This window comes from Gopherus flavomarginatus, chromosome 7, assembly GCF_025201925.1.
Source record: "Gopherus flavomarginatus isolate rGopFla2 chromosome 7, rGopFla2.mat.asm, whole genome shotgun sequence".
Taxonomy (NCBI): Eukaryota; Metazoa; Chordata; order Testudines; family Testudinidae; genus Gopherus; species Gopherus flavomarginatus.
Genome location: NC_066623.1, coordinates 50,215,791 through 50,229,800, shown reverse-complemented (window position 1 = coordinate 50,229,800; position 14,010 = coordinate 50,215,791). Strand labels below are relative to the sequence as shown.

The 14,010-nt window shown below is 45.5% G+C and overlaps 1 protein-coding gene across 5 annotated transcripts in view; it reads left to right on the top strand.

Annotated features, from left to right (window-relative positions):
* Positions 1–14,010, top strand: part of PACS2 (phosphofurin acidic cluster sorting protein 2) — a 162,065-nt gene that overhangs the window by 38,290 nt on the left and 109,765 nt on the right. For all 5 annotated transcript variants that reach the window (XM_050963097.1, XM_050963095.1, XM_050963096.1 and 2 more), the window contains exon 2: positions 12,673–12,760. In XM_050963097.1, the coding sequence (XP_050819054.1) occupies positions 12,673–12,760 (88 nt within the window). The remainder of the gene's footprint in view (positions 1–12,672; positions 12,761–14,010) is intronic.

Genomic DNA, 14,010 nt, shown 5'->3' with positions numbered 1-14,010 from the left:
TTCACCTTGAGGCACAGACTGTGGAATATGCGAGGCCAAAAAGTGATACATTCCATAAGTTGAGTGTAAATAGGGTTATAATGGAACATTGCTTTGTATCTTTAAATGTAGCAGTTGCTGCCTGTGCCTAATATAATTATCTGAGTGACAGAAGCAAAGCAGAGGTGGAGCTGCAGACTTATGCAAATCTGTATGAAAGCACAAAGGTCTCATTGTGTCAAAGTAATACTTTGTATACAGAAAGTGCTTGTTTTGGGGGGGGAGTGAGTAAAAACTCATTGATACGTTCACCTCTTATTTGACCATCTCCAATACATTTGTACAAATAATGTCCATGTTGAAAGACAGATTCCCTGAAAGCAGCATGTCCACTGGTTGAAATTTGTAACTTCTTGAGAGGATCAGAATTGTGTAACTTTTGTCAGACTATATGTGGAGAGGGAACCTGCCTCTGCAGGGTCTGAAGTGCAAGATCTTCTTGGCTTTCAGGATTCCCTTTAAATATGTGGTCTGGGTATCAGGACAAGGTGTCCTGTTTCTGTTGCTCGGGGAGAATCTGATTCATTAGAATAGGAGTGGGCAAACTTTTTGGCCTGAAGGCCACATCTGGGAATAGGAATTGTATGGCAGGCCATGAATGCTCACAAAATTGGGGTTGGGGTGCGGGAGGGGGTGAGGGCTCTGGTTGGCGGTGCAAGCTCCAGGGTGGGGCCAGAAGTGAGTTCAGGGTGCAGGAGGGGGCTCCTGTCTGGGACGAGGGGGTGTGTGTGTGGCGGGGGAGGTGAGGGCTCCGGCTGGGGATGCGGGCTCTGGGGTGGGGTTGGGGATGAGGAATTTAGGGTGTAGGAGGGTGCTCTGGACTGGGAGTTAGGAGTTTGGAGGGTGGGAGGGGTATCAGCGTTGGGGCAGCGGGTTGGGGTGCAGGCTCCCAGGTGGGACTTGGAATGAGGGATTTGGGGTGCAGGAAGTTGCTCCGGTCTGAGATTGAGGGGTTTGGAGATTGGCAGGAGGTTTGAGGCATGGAGAGAGCCTCAGAGGTGCAGGCTCTGGGCGGCACTTACCTCAAGCAGCTCCCGGAAACAGCGGCATGTCCCTTCTCCACCTCTTATGCAGAGGCACAGCCAGGTGGCTCTGCACACTTCCCCATCCGCAGGCACTGCCACTGCAGCTCCCATGGGGGAGGAGAGGCATGTCACTGCTTCCAGGAGCTGCATGGAGCAGCTCCCAACCTGGAGCCCCAGCTAGAGTGCTGGATTGGGGCAAGCCCCAGGCCCTGCTCCCCAGCAGGAGCTTGAGGTCCTGCTTAAAATGGCTGGTAGGCCCATAGTTTGCCCACCCTTGCATTAGAGTCTCAGTCTAGAGCAGGGGTTGGCAACCTTTCAGAAGTGGTGCGCCGAGTCTTCATTTATTCACTCTGATTTAAGGTTTCGCGTGCCAGTAATACATTTTAACATTTTTAGAAGGTCTCTTTCTATTAGTCTATAATATACAACTAACCTGTTGTATTTAAGGTAAATAAGGTTTTTAAAATGTTTAGGAAGCTTCATTTAAAAATCAATTAAACTGCAGAGCCCTCTGGGCCAGGGACAGGGCCGGGACCAGGGCCACTGAAGCATGCCATAGGTTGCCTACCCCTGGTCTAGAGTTCGGCTCACTTGATTTAGCAGCTGGTTCTTCCATCCACATTCCTGAGTTTCACAGGGTTTAATTAAAATGCAAGTCTTTAATTTTTAATTTTGTTTCCTTCCTGTTGGTCAAAGATCTCTGTGTGAGTGAAGTCTCAGTGCAATTACTGTGCTCCCCATGGAGAAACAAACATTTAATTCAGTGAGCCAATTTCATTCTTAGAGATATTTTTCTGCTTTTTATACCCCGAGGAACACAGACAGAATTATCAAATTAATAAACAATTTGCTGCCTTTTTTGGTTACACTGGGTGTTACTTGTTTAAGACCTTGACTGCCAAAATGTTACTTTCCCAGCAGGTAATTGCTATCCTAAAGGCAGACAGCATGTGTAGCGAGGCTGTTAGGACACACCATTTCATTTGGATGTAGACTTCTTGTTCCAGAAGGTGGAAAGAAATAACCGGAGAGCAGCCGTTATATGCTTGATTCTGTCTAAGTGGGAGGAATTAGCTGTGAATCTGAAGGTGAAAGGCAACTAGGAGCCTAAGTGCTAGGCTTCATGAGCCAAAGGAAAGGAAGGAGGGACCGCAGAAGAATGATAATGGACTTCAAAAAAGCAGACTTGAACCAACTCAGAACTAGGAGGTGAGGTTCTATGGCAAGAAAAATCTGAGGGGGAAAAAGGAGTTCAGGAGAATTGGCAGTTTTTCCAAGAGACAGTATTAAAGCACAACAGCAAACTATTCCAACACTAAGGAAAGCGAGAGAGAATGGTAAGGGGACAATATGGCTCAATTAGGAGCTTTTTAATTACCTGAAAAATAAGAAGGAATCCTGCAAAAAGCAGGAACACAGATGAATTGCTAAGGATAGGTACAAAAGAACAGGGAGGAAAGCATGTAGGGACCAAATCAGAAAGGTGAAGGCACAAACTGAGTTACACCTGGCAAGAGACGTGTAATAACAGGTTCTATGAATACATTAGGAACAAGAGAGAGACAAAGGATGGGGAAGGAGAAAATAGATGACACTAGGCTGAGGTGTTCAATAGCTAATTTGCTTACCCCCTGAGCGCCGCACATTTCAACTCCGTAAAGTGGCAATGTAGACAGTGAACCAGCACTGGGAGCTACTCCCCTCGACGGGGTAGGCTTTTTTTACAGTGCTGGGAGACCTCTCTCGCTGGTGCTGCGACTACACAACCACGTTAAAGCGCTGCAGCAGTGCTAGTGAAGACATAGCCTAAGTCCTTCTCTAAAAATGTTAATTTTGTTTGGATGCTTGAAGCATCTAATATTAGCACCCAGAGGGAAGGAACACAAGCCAGAATAGGGAAAACATGGGAAAGAATATTGTAAGCAAGTCCATGGGGCCTGGTGAAATTGACCCTGGGCTTAGGGTACTTAACTATATAAAGCATTCTCAGAACTGTTAGCAATTATCTTTGAGAACTTATGGAGGACAGATGGGGTCCCAGAGAACTGGAGAAGGGCAAACCAGAAAACCTATCCTTTCTTTAAAAAGGAGAACACAGAGAACCTGAACAATTATAGACAAGTCATCTTAACTTCAATTCGTGGGAAGATACAGACCAGAGTATAATAGTGATAAGTAATAGCCAGCATGGATTTGTCAAGAACAGATCGTGTCAACTCAACTTAATTTTCTTCTTTGGCAGCATTACTGGCCTGGTATATTGGGGGCAGGGGAGCAGTAGATGAGAATTACCTTGATTTTAGTAAAGCATTTGAGACAGACCCACATGACATTCTCATAAGCAAACTAGGGGAAAGTGGTCTAAATTGGTGCTTCTCAAGCTATCTGATGTGGGGGACTGGCAATTTTTTTTACTATGTGGCATATTATTATCCTATTTGATGCTTTTATGAGGAAACTCGCCACGGACCAGCAGCCGATGGCTTGTGGACCGGCACTGGTCTGCGGACCATCACTTTGAGAAGCACTGGTCTAAATGAAATTACTATAAGGTTTGTGCACAGCTTGTTGAAAAACTGTAATCGGAGTAGTTATCGCTGGTTTGCTGTCAAACTTGGAGGATGTATTTAGTGGGATCATGCAGGGGTCTCTCTCGAGTCTGGTACTAGTCAATATTTTCATTAATGACTTGGATAACGGAATGGAACGTGCTTATAAAATTTGGAGGTGATACCAAGCTGAAAGGCGTTACAAGCTCTTTGGAGGACAGGATTAGAATTCAAATTGAAGCATTTGTTTTAAGTAAACAAGATGAAATTCAGTAAAGACAAGTACAAAGTACTTCACTTAGGAAGGAAAACTCAAATGCACAACTTCAAAATGGGGAATAACTGGTGAGGCAGTAGCACTGCAGAAAAAGATGTGGGAGTTATAGTGGAGTTGCAAAAAGGCTAATCGTTCTGAGGTGGATTAACAGGAGTGTTGTATGTAAGGGCTGGTCTGCACTATGGGGGAAAATCAATCTCAGATATGCAGCTTCAGCTACGTGAATAACGTAGCTGAAGTCGAAGTATTTAAGATCGAATTACTCACCGTCCTCACGGCGTGAGATCGATGTCTGCGGCTCCTCATGTCGACTCCGCAACTCCGTTCGGGTTGGTGGAGTTATGGAATCGATATAAGCGCGTTCGGGGATCGATATATCGCGTCTAAATGAGACGCGATATATTGATCCCTGAGCAATCGATTGCTACCTGCTGATACGGCGGGTAGTGAAGATGTAGCCTAAGAAACGGAAAGTAACTGTCCAGCTCTGTTTGATGCTGGTAAGGCCTCAGCTGGAGCATTTGTTCCAGTTTGTGGAACCACACTTTAGGAAAGATGTGGCTAAACTGGGGGAGAGTCTAGAGGAGAGCAAAAAAAGTAAGGTTTAGAAAACCAGATCTACGAAGACAAGTTGGAAAAAAAAACAAAAAACCCTGGGCATGTTAGATATTTTTTATTCTGGGTAGTACAGTAACTCCTCACTTAAAAGTCATCCCGGTTAATGTTGTTTCATCGCTGATCAATTAGGGAACACGCTTGTTTAAAGTTGTGCAATGCTGCTTTCTAACATCGTTTGGCAGCCGCCTGCTTTGTCTACTGCTTGCAGGAAGAGCAGCCCATTGCAGCTAGCTGGTGGAGGCTTGGACCGGCAGCCCCCCATCAGCTCCCTGCTCCCCTAAATTCCCTGTGCAGCAGCTGCCTGCAGTCCAGCAGTCCCTCCCCCCACTGCCGTGTGCTGCTCCTGCACTCTGCCTTTGGAGCTGCCCCCTGAGACTCCTGCTTGCTGAGGGAGGGGGGGCAGAAGGAAGAAGGGGGCTAAAATCAGAGTGTCCTGCTCCTGCACCCCGCTTACCCCAGCTTCCATAGAGTATGGTGGGGACACACCAGGGCTCAAGACAGAGGGAGCTTGCAGCAGGTGCGGTCTCAGCAAGCTGATCTAATTAACAAGGCAATGTACTTAAAAGGGAAATTTGCATCTCTCTCTCTCTCTCTCATACTCCCTCCATTCCTGCTGCCTTGTAGAATGAGAGAGTTAACCCTTGAGGGCTCAGCCAATTGCTAGTTCATCATTTAGCAGTAAGGGAAATATCCCACCCTCTGACTCCTCCACTTCAACCAAGCTTCACAATCATCATCACTGTATACCAATATTAAATTGTTTAATTTTTATGGGGTTACCATGAGAGGGTATGGAATCCACATCGTTGGAGGCTTATAAGAACAGGTTGGACAAGCATGTGTCAGGGATGGTCTAGATATACTTGATCCTGCCTCACCACTAGGGGATGGACTAGGAGAGTGGTTCCCCAACCAGGGGTCCGGGGCCCCCTGGCGGGCTGTGAGCAGGTTTCAGGGGGTTCATCAAAATAAGTCAGAGTCCAGGGCTGGCTTTCGACTAGCTGGCCCCAGGGCTGAAAGTTGAAGCCTGAGCAACTTAGTTTGGCAGAGCTGCCTGTGGTGTTGGACCCCAGGCCATCGCCCTGCTTGCTACACCCTAATGCTGGCCCTGGCTTTTAATCTGCTGATACAGAAAAACAGTTGTGGCAGAGGTGGGCTGAGGAGGTTTTATAGCATGTTGCAGGAGGCCTCAGAAAGAAAAAGGTTGAAAACCCCTGGATTAGAAAAACTCTCAAGGTCCCTTCCAGCCTTACAATTCTATGCTTCTGTACCTTCAGTGTGAGGCTGAAGGAATTGGGGAAGACCAGGTTTTTGTTTAAAGCTAGTGTCAGGCTATCACATCTTTACATTAGAAAGAGCCTTTTGTTTTCATTGGACATGTTTATTCTGTCCTAGTTTATAGCTCTAATTGATGCAGAATCTAGGCATGAACCTCTGACTCTTTAATGAAAACCTGGTTTATGATTAAGAGAAGGCCCAAGGTTTCATTTCAGATTCAGAAACTGAGTGTCACCTATCTGTGCTCCCAATGCATATTTAAGTGCCTTGAGAAAAGCAAAAAAAAAACACCCACAAAAGGTCCCTGCCAATAGAAGCTGAGATGGGACGTCTGTCCCAATCCCAACCTTGACATAAATGAAAGGAGCTAGAATAATCAAAATTACCTATCTATTAAATGCAAAAATTGCATGGTTGTACAGTCGAGATGAAAAAACAAGGAATACAACAGTGAAGGTTCTAAGCTTTTGTGGGTTAACTGTATGTCTTGAACGCACCTGTGTGCGCTGAACTAGCTATGTATTTGCATACTCAGTTACAGGTGGCTGCTGAAACAAGTGCACTAAAAATGTTCTGCTGCACATGCGCAATATACAGTTTTGAAATATTTACAAGTCATTCAGCCTACTTCTGTCATCACCCTGGGTCTCTCTCGCATTATTGATTCCAAGTTTCCTCCTTCCTATTGGATAGCTGTGTACTAGATTTTTCCCTGTGTATATTGAATGTGTCTTTCCAAGCTGAAAATCATTCTCCTGTTTCAAATCTGTCTAGGTCACTGTGTATTTCTGTCCTTCCTGGTGTTAATAATTCTTCTCAGTTTAGTATTGCTCATGAAATTTAACATGCTCATTGCAACATTTTCTAGTTAATAAAGATGTTAAGAGCAGACGATTGCTGATCCACGCGACTTAGTTATCACTTAAATTCCAAGCAGGTAGACAGGAACACAAAGGGAGTGGTACCTTTGTGCCTCCTTTGTGGATAATCTTGGTACTGTTCTGTGTATATATCTGGACATGGAGGCCTCTCGTTGGTTTTAGCCACTGAGTCCACTGTTGGTGCATTACTCCAAATGTGGCCGTGGCTGCAATCAATATTCCCTTGGAATAACCTTTTTAAAATGGTTTTTTTTTGCAAGCATTAGTCTCCTCCCATCTCCTGTTTTGATTTGTAAAGTAACAGAAGCTAGACGATTTAGACCTGCAATAATAAACACGCTGACTGCACGAAAGATTTTTACACTGTGGATTTCTCTGAAGTTCCTCCTCTGCTAGAGGATATAAATGCTTCATTGTTCTTGGTGTGAAGAGCCTTTTAGTACCAGTTGTCCGGCAATCATGGATAAAGAAAGCAGATGTATCTCATGTCTTTTTTTAACTGCTTTTGTTTCCCTGATCACTGTAAAGGGAGTTTTCTCAGGCAGCAGTCCTGCATGGGTTTGATCAAAGCTTATAAAGGACTAATTGAAAGAATGTCAGTGGAGAACAGAATGCCCTTGTATATTTCTGTGTGTGCTGAGAGCACAATTGTTTCTTTACGTACCTTTTCCTTCTCAAGCTTTTGGTATGATGGACAAAAAGAGCCTATTGTTTTGGTCTGTCAGCAGAGACAATGCCTGTCCTGTTATACCTCTGCTCTCATCACCTGACCAGCCACAGCTTTGTGGATTTTGGCAAGTGGGGGTGTGAGTGTTCTCCAGCTACAGCATTATAAAGAAAATAAATGGCATCACAACTCTCGTCCCTGACTCTGCTGCAGCATGCATGTGCTTGACACTTGACATTTCTTTTGGGACAGGGTGAGGAATGGAGGTTTTTTTCTCTCCCTCAATCTGGAGTAGGGGACACATTTATCTCTGAATCACTTCTAATTAGTGCTGGCACACAGTAAAAACCAGATGTGCAGTCAAACATACTGGCCTTCACTCTCCTCTCCCCCTGTTTCTGCCTTTCTGTGCTGTTCCCTTCCCACTTGCCCTCAGTTTGAGCTTCCACCTTTCTGTGTGGATGGACTTCATGTATGAGAGCCTCCATTCTCCCTTTTCTCCTCTCTCTTCAACTGGCCAAGGAGGGGCTGAGTTTGTCAGAGTTTTACATTGCTGCCCATTCCTGTAGTATCTTGGAACCTCTCCATCTGTAATGTATTCATCTGCATAACACCCCTGTAGGGCAGGGCTGTTATCCCTGTTGTACCAATGGGGAAACTGAGGCTCAGAGGTACTATGAATTGTCCCAGTGTTGCACACATTTCTGTGTAAAATAGATAGTAATACAGTTCCTTGGGGACTTGTGGTTCTCTGGATCATTTTGGGGGTAAAACCTCTATGTGGAGTAGAGCTTTTCATTTTACGATGGAGTCGCATCATACGTGCATTTAACTTACATGAATTCAACTATGCGCGGTTCCGTCTGCTGGCTCCTGCCAGCCGGGAGACGCAGCCCCGCTCAGCCCACTGCCAGCCGGGGGTTCCGTCCATCGGGCCAGCAGTGGCTGAGCGGGGCCGTGTCCCCAGCTGTCAGGAGCCAGCGGATGGAACCCCAGACTGGCGGCGGGCTGAGCTGGTCTGGGGTTCCGAGCGCTGGCCTAGCTCAGCTTGCTGCTAGTCTGGGGTTTTGACTATATGCAATTTTCGCCTTACGTACTGGTTTTAGAACCTAACCCCCGCGTAAGAAGCGACATTTCTGTGTTTTACTTGTTTAGGTTTGTTTTCTGGGATTTTGTCCATGGTTGGTGTCGGCGGTGCAGGGAGGTTGGCTGGAAGAGGGTGTCAATCTTCTGCGTCCTTTGTATGATGGAACATGCATAAGGGGTCCCTCTGGACCCTTGCCAGCAGGAGGGATTGCTAGAGGGGCCTTTGCTCTTTCACATCTGCTCTCTCTTAGGAGCTGAGTGCACTGCCTCACCAGTCTCCAGTTTGGTCTGACGTGGGACCCTTTGCCCCCTTTGGCAGGTGTTCCTACTCCCAGCATGGAGCGTGTGCTGCTGGTCCTGCTGAAATGATAAGCACCAGGGAGGGAGAGGAGCTATGGAAGCTAAAGACAATGTTGGCACAAGAACAAATGGAATAGTGGCCATGAGTAAATTTAGGTTGGAAATTAGGTTTCTAACCAGGGCTTTGGAGTTGTGCTCCAACTCCAGGCAAAAACCTGCAGCTCCACTGCTCCGGAGCTGCTCTGCACTCCAGCTCTGGGCTCCGCTCCAAAGCCCTGTTTCTAACGTTCAGAGGAGAGAGGTTCTGGAACTGCCTCCCAATAGGAGCTGTTGGGGCAAATGACCTAACTAGTTTGAAGATGCAACTTGATGAGTTTGTGACCAAGGTTATATGACAGGGCCTTCAGGCCCTGTTCATGCTGTGCTTGCAGGAGCAGCAGCCAGGGAATGAAACCAACACAGTGTGGGTCAGTTTCACTTCCTGCTCTTGGTGGGGCAGGAAGTGCAATGTACAGATGTAGGAGAGACAAGGTCCTCCGCTCTTACTGGGAGTATAGGATAGGACGCACATGGGAAGGATCAACTATCTGTTGATCTCCTCACTCCCAGGTGTTTCTAGTAGCACAGGAACGTGCTTCATGTAGAGCAGCACCCATTTTCCCAATGACCAAGCAAGAGAGGAATAAAATGGAGCAGGCTTGTCAATTTCACACTTGCTGCTTCCGCATGCACTGTAGAGGGCAGCCTTGTATGTAGTTACGGTGCCAGGGCGTGGGGTGGGGGGTGTGAATTGCTCACCAAATTGTCCCCTCCTCTTTTGTTCCAAAAGATTTTCCATTAATCAATGGGTCTCGTAAAGGAAATTGACTAGGCTCCCTTCACCTATGGCAGTGGCCCCCAAACTTTTTTTATGTCATGCCCCTCCTCTTACCTCTAAGTAATCTGGAGTAGATAAGGGCTGAGTGGTGCTCCCTCCCACCCTCCATGGGGGCTGGCCCAGGCCAACTGAGGGGGGCATGCCCCATAGTTTGGGAACCATTGACCTATGGACAATATTGAATTGGAGCAAAGTAATAAGGGTGGGTGCAGAATCCACTTAAATTGTGGCCTTTCACATCTGATCTCTTGCGAGACCAGAGCATCTCCTTGCAGCCTGGCATAACTCATGCTGAGGAATGGCAATATCTGTGGTGATGAGGACCATCCAAATAAAAAGGAAAAAAGAAAAATCAGGCATAGACAAAACAAGTGTGGAGCGTTAGGAGGATAACTCCAAAGAGATTAGAGTCCCTGTTGTTCTCATATGAATAGAGGATCTGATGGAACCATGCACACGAAACACTGAGCCAAATTGTAGAGTTGTAAGGATTATACATTGCTTCTAGGAGAAGTCATACCTAGGAGCTATGCTGGGAGGAGGTGTCTGAGAAAGGGTTCAGTGAAGCAGGATCTTCCCCGAGCATGCAGAGAGGATGGGCTTCTTTCTGGCCAGCCCAATATTAAAATCCAGACACTAAGGCTTGTTTCTTGATATTAACACTTGTGTATTGCACTGATTCCATCTGTACTTTATACAAGGAATTATTTCAATGCACAGTGGTATTGGATCACTAATGACATCAAATAACACAAGAATGGGAGGATTACCCGATTAAATTAATAGGCAGCAGGTTTATAACAAACAAGGAACTACTTCAGACGACATGCATTCAACCTGAGGAACTTGTTACCATTGTGAAGGCCAAAAAGTATAACACTGTTCAGAAAAGAATTAGGGCATATCTACACTTGCCATTTTAAAGCAGAAAAAATCCCTTTTTTGCTCAAAAACCACGGGAGCGTCTATACTTGTTAATGACTTTTTGCAGTGAAACTCAGAAGTTTCACTGCAAAAAGAAAATCACTTCCACGAGAGGCATACAGCTCTTACTAGTGATGCTTTTGCGGTGATGAGCAAGTGAAGACACATTCTTCCTGTTCACACAGCTTGTAGCCTCTGGAGGATGTCCCACTGTGCCTAGGCAACCACTCTAGCCAGCAGCTCTGCTGCTCTGACGCCAGGTAAACATACATCCACTCTTCCTCCTGTAAAACCCGGGGAACTTTGAAACTCCCCTTCCTGTTTTCTTGTCAAGTGCTCACTTATCTGGCCAGGTGACAGTGCCTGCTCCATGGAGCATGTGATCTGCTTGGAGCCATGCTGAGCTACTGGAGCTTATCAGTGTTTGGGGAGGAGGAGGCTGTGCGGGAACCCAGGATTCATAGACTTAAGGTCCGAAGGGACCATTATGGTCATCTAGTCTGACTTCCTGCACAATGCAGGCCACAGAATCTCACGAGCCCACTCCTATAACAAACCCCTAACCTATGTCTCGAGTTACTGAAGTCCTCAAATCCTGGTTTAAAGACCTCAAGGTGCAGAGAATCCTCCAGCAAGTGACCATGCTGCAGAGGAAGGTGAAAAACCTCCAGGGCCTCTGCCAATCTGCCCTGGAGGAAAATTCCATCCCGACCCCAAATATGGCGATCAGCTAAACCCTGAGCATGTGGGCAAGACTCACCAGCCAGCACCCAGGAAAGAATTCTCTGTAGTAACTCAGATCCCACCCCGTCTAACATCCCATCACAGACCATTTGGCATATTTACCTGATAATAATCAAAGATCAATTAATTGCCAAAATTAGGCTGTCCCATCATACCATCCCCTCCATACACTTACCAAGTTTAGTCTGGAAGCTGATATGTCTTTTGCCCCCACTACTCCCCTTGGAAGGCTGTTCCAGAACTTCACTCCTCTAATGGTTAGAAACCTTTGTCTAATTTCAAGTCTAAACTACTTAGTGTCCTGTTTATATCCATGCCCATGATCACCCCCCTTCCCACAAGACCCATCATCAAACTGAAGAGAGAGCTGCACTGTGGGATAGCTGCTGTCATCTGTGATGGAAGTGCTGCTAATGTAAACACTCTCTGATGCCTGAGGAATTGAGTACACAAACCAGCCCTTTCACTGATTCCCAATCATAATATATAATAATTGGAGATATACCCATCTCCTAGAACTGGAAGGGACCTTGAAAGGTCATTGAGTCCAGCCCCCTGCCTTCCCTAGCAGGACCAAGTACTGATTTTTGCTCCAGATCCCTAAGTGGCCCCCTCAAACACTGAACTCACAACCCTGGGTTTAGCAGGCCAATGCTCAAACCACTGAGCTGTCCCTCCCCCTCCAATCACTGGAGAAACTTACAGCTGAAAAACTCTGCAAGTGTAGAGAAGTTCATGGATGATAGGTCCATCAGTGGCTATTAGCCAAGATGGTCAGGGACGCAACCCCATGCTCTGGGTGTCCATAAACCTCTAACTGGGATTGCTCTACAAGTTGCCCTGTTCTGTTAATTCCCTCTGAAAACATCCTGGCACTGGCCACGGTCAGAGACAGGATAATGGGTTAGATGGACCACTGATCTGACCCAATATGGCCATTCTTATGTTCTTAACAGCTTTGACCAAAGCAAAATAGCAATGTGTGGAATGTGACACTACTTTCATCTGCTTGGCATGCCAACAGCAGGGGGCAGAGGGAAGAGCTTAAATCTGTGTTTTTCCATTTCGGTGGCCAGAACTGCTTCTTAACTTTTAAAAGAAATCATGAAAACAGCAGTTGACAAACAGGTAGGAGTAGGTCTTCATAGGCCAGAAGTTGTAAAGTGAAATAGCCAGCATACTTGAAAATGTGCGATTCTAAGTTTTATTGATTATCTGGCTTAAAGAACTTGTAGTTTTTTAACCTAGCTTGTGGGTCAGTAGTCTGTACTCTGTTCTCCGATACATGAAAGGAAAAAGAAGAAATTCATCCCAAGGGCATGCTGTACCTCCAGGGTGCTCTGCCTTTATATCCTTTCCTTTTCCAGGCATAACTCATAGCTGCTTCTCCTGTGTTCTTGCTTGCAGGTTGTGTACCTTGACTTTAAAGAAACTGGTCGTCTTAAAGGAATTGGATAAGGAGCTCATTTCTGTGGTCATTGCAGTCAAAATGCAGGTAACTTGCATTTAATACTTAGCCTACCTTTAATGGTAAGTGCAACACTACAGCAGCAGTGAGTGTTAACTGCTGAAACGTCAAGAAATGTGAAAATTAAAGTTGCATTTTGTAATGCATGTGTACAAGAAGATGATCACCTACTATTCCACTAATACAATACGCTGTTTAGGTAGCTGTGCAGTGTTAGGTATGTGAGTAAGATCTTGACATTTTTTTCCTTTCTTGTGTACTTCCACTGTCATAGTATTTAAGTATATCTTCACACGGTGAGTTAGACTTTCCATCGCTAAGGCCAAAAGTAGCTTTATATTATGAAACTGAGTTTCTGTTGCAAACTCTTGTTCTCCCAACTTCATCAAAACTAAAACTCAACCTCTTAACCTGTTTTCCATGCTACATCTTGTCTCAGGGCAGAACAGAGGTTTTTTCCCTCCTGGATAGCTTAGGGCCAGTCAAATGGAGCTACAGAAGGGCAGGAGTTAACATGCTCCCTCTTGCACTTTCAAAGGATTTTCCTTGTGCTTTTTTGCTTCCTAATAACTACAGAGTCACTTATCAACTGCACTGCTACAGTAGTCCTGGTAACAAAGTGGCTTTTCATAGGTTTCCAAGGGGTGCAAAATGCAAGAGAATGGATATCACTTGACTTTAAAATAACATATATATTAAAGTGTATGAACTTGCATTGTAAGTGTTTTATATGGACCTGTAAGTGTCTAAATTAATGCACTGATTTTATACATACTGTGTACATGCATCAGTGTTCATGTAGGCAGGAGCCAAGCTGGGAAGGAATGGGGGCCATTCCTGGGCTACTTGTAAGCTCAGCCCAATGTACGGGGATTCCTGTCACTGAACAGTGCTTATGCCTTGTTTAAAAGCTAAGGCTATTCCCAGGCATAAAATCTCATTAATCTTGAGCTGAAGTTGATTAAATCTGCTGCTGCAGCCAAAAACTCTGCAGAGAACTCAGTAGTTGTGTCAAAAAAAATTTTAAACTTAAAGGGTTCACCTTACAAGAAGACCCAGAATATTCAAATACAGAGCTACGGATTCAACCAGCTGTCACTGCCAGTCTGAGAGCAGCAAGAAATGCTGCTCCAGCCTCATGTGTGCATGTTGAGGCTGTCAAATCCTCATCTCCAGCAGGCCCTAGCAGGTCTGGTGCTATTTGGGGTACTGATTCTGCCACTTCCTCTTTAAATCCAAAAATGTTTTCCTCACAGATTTCCTTCATCCCCTCCCTT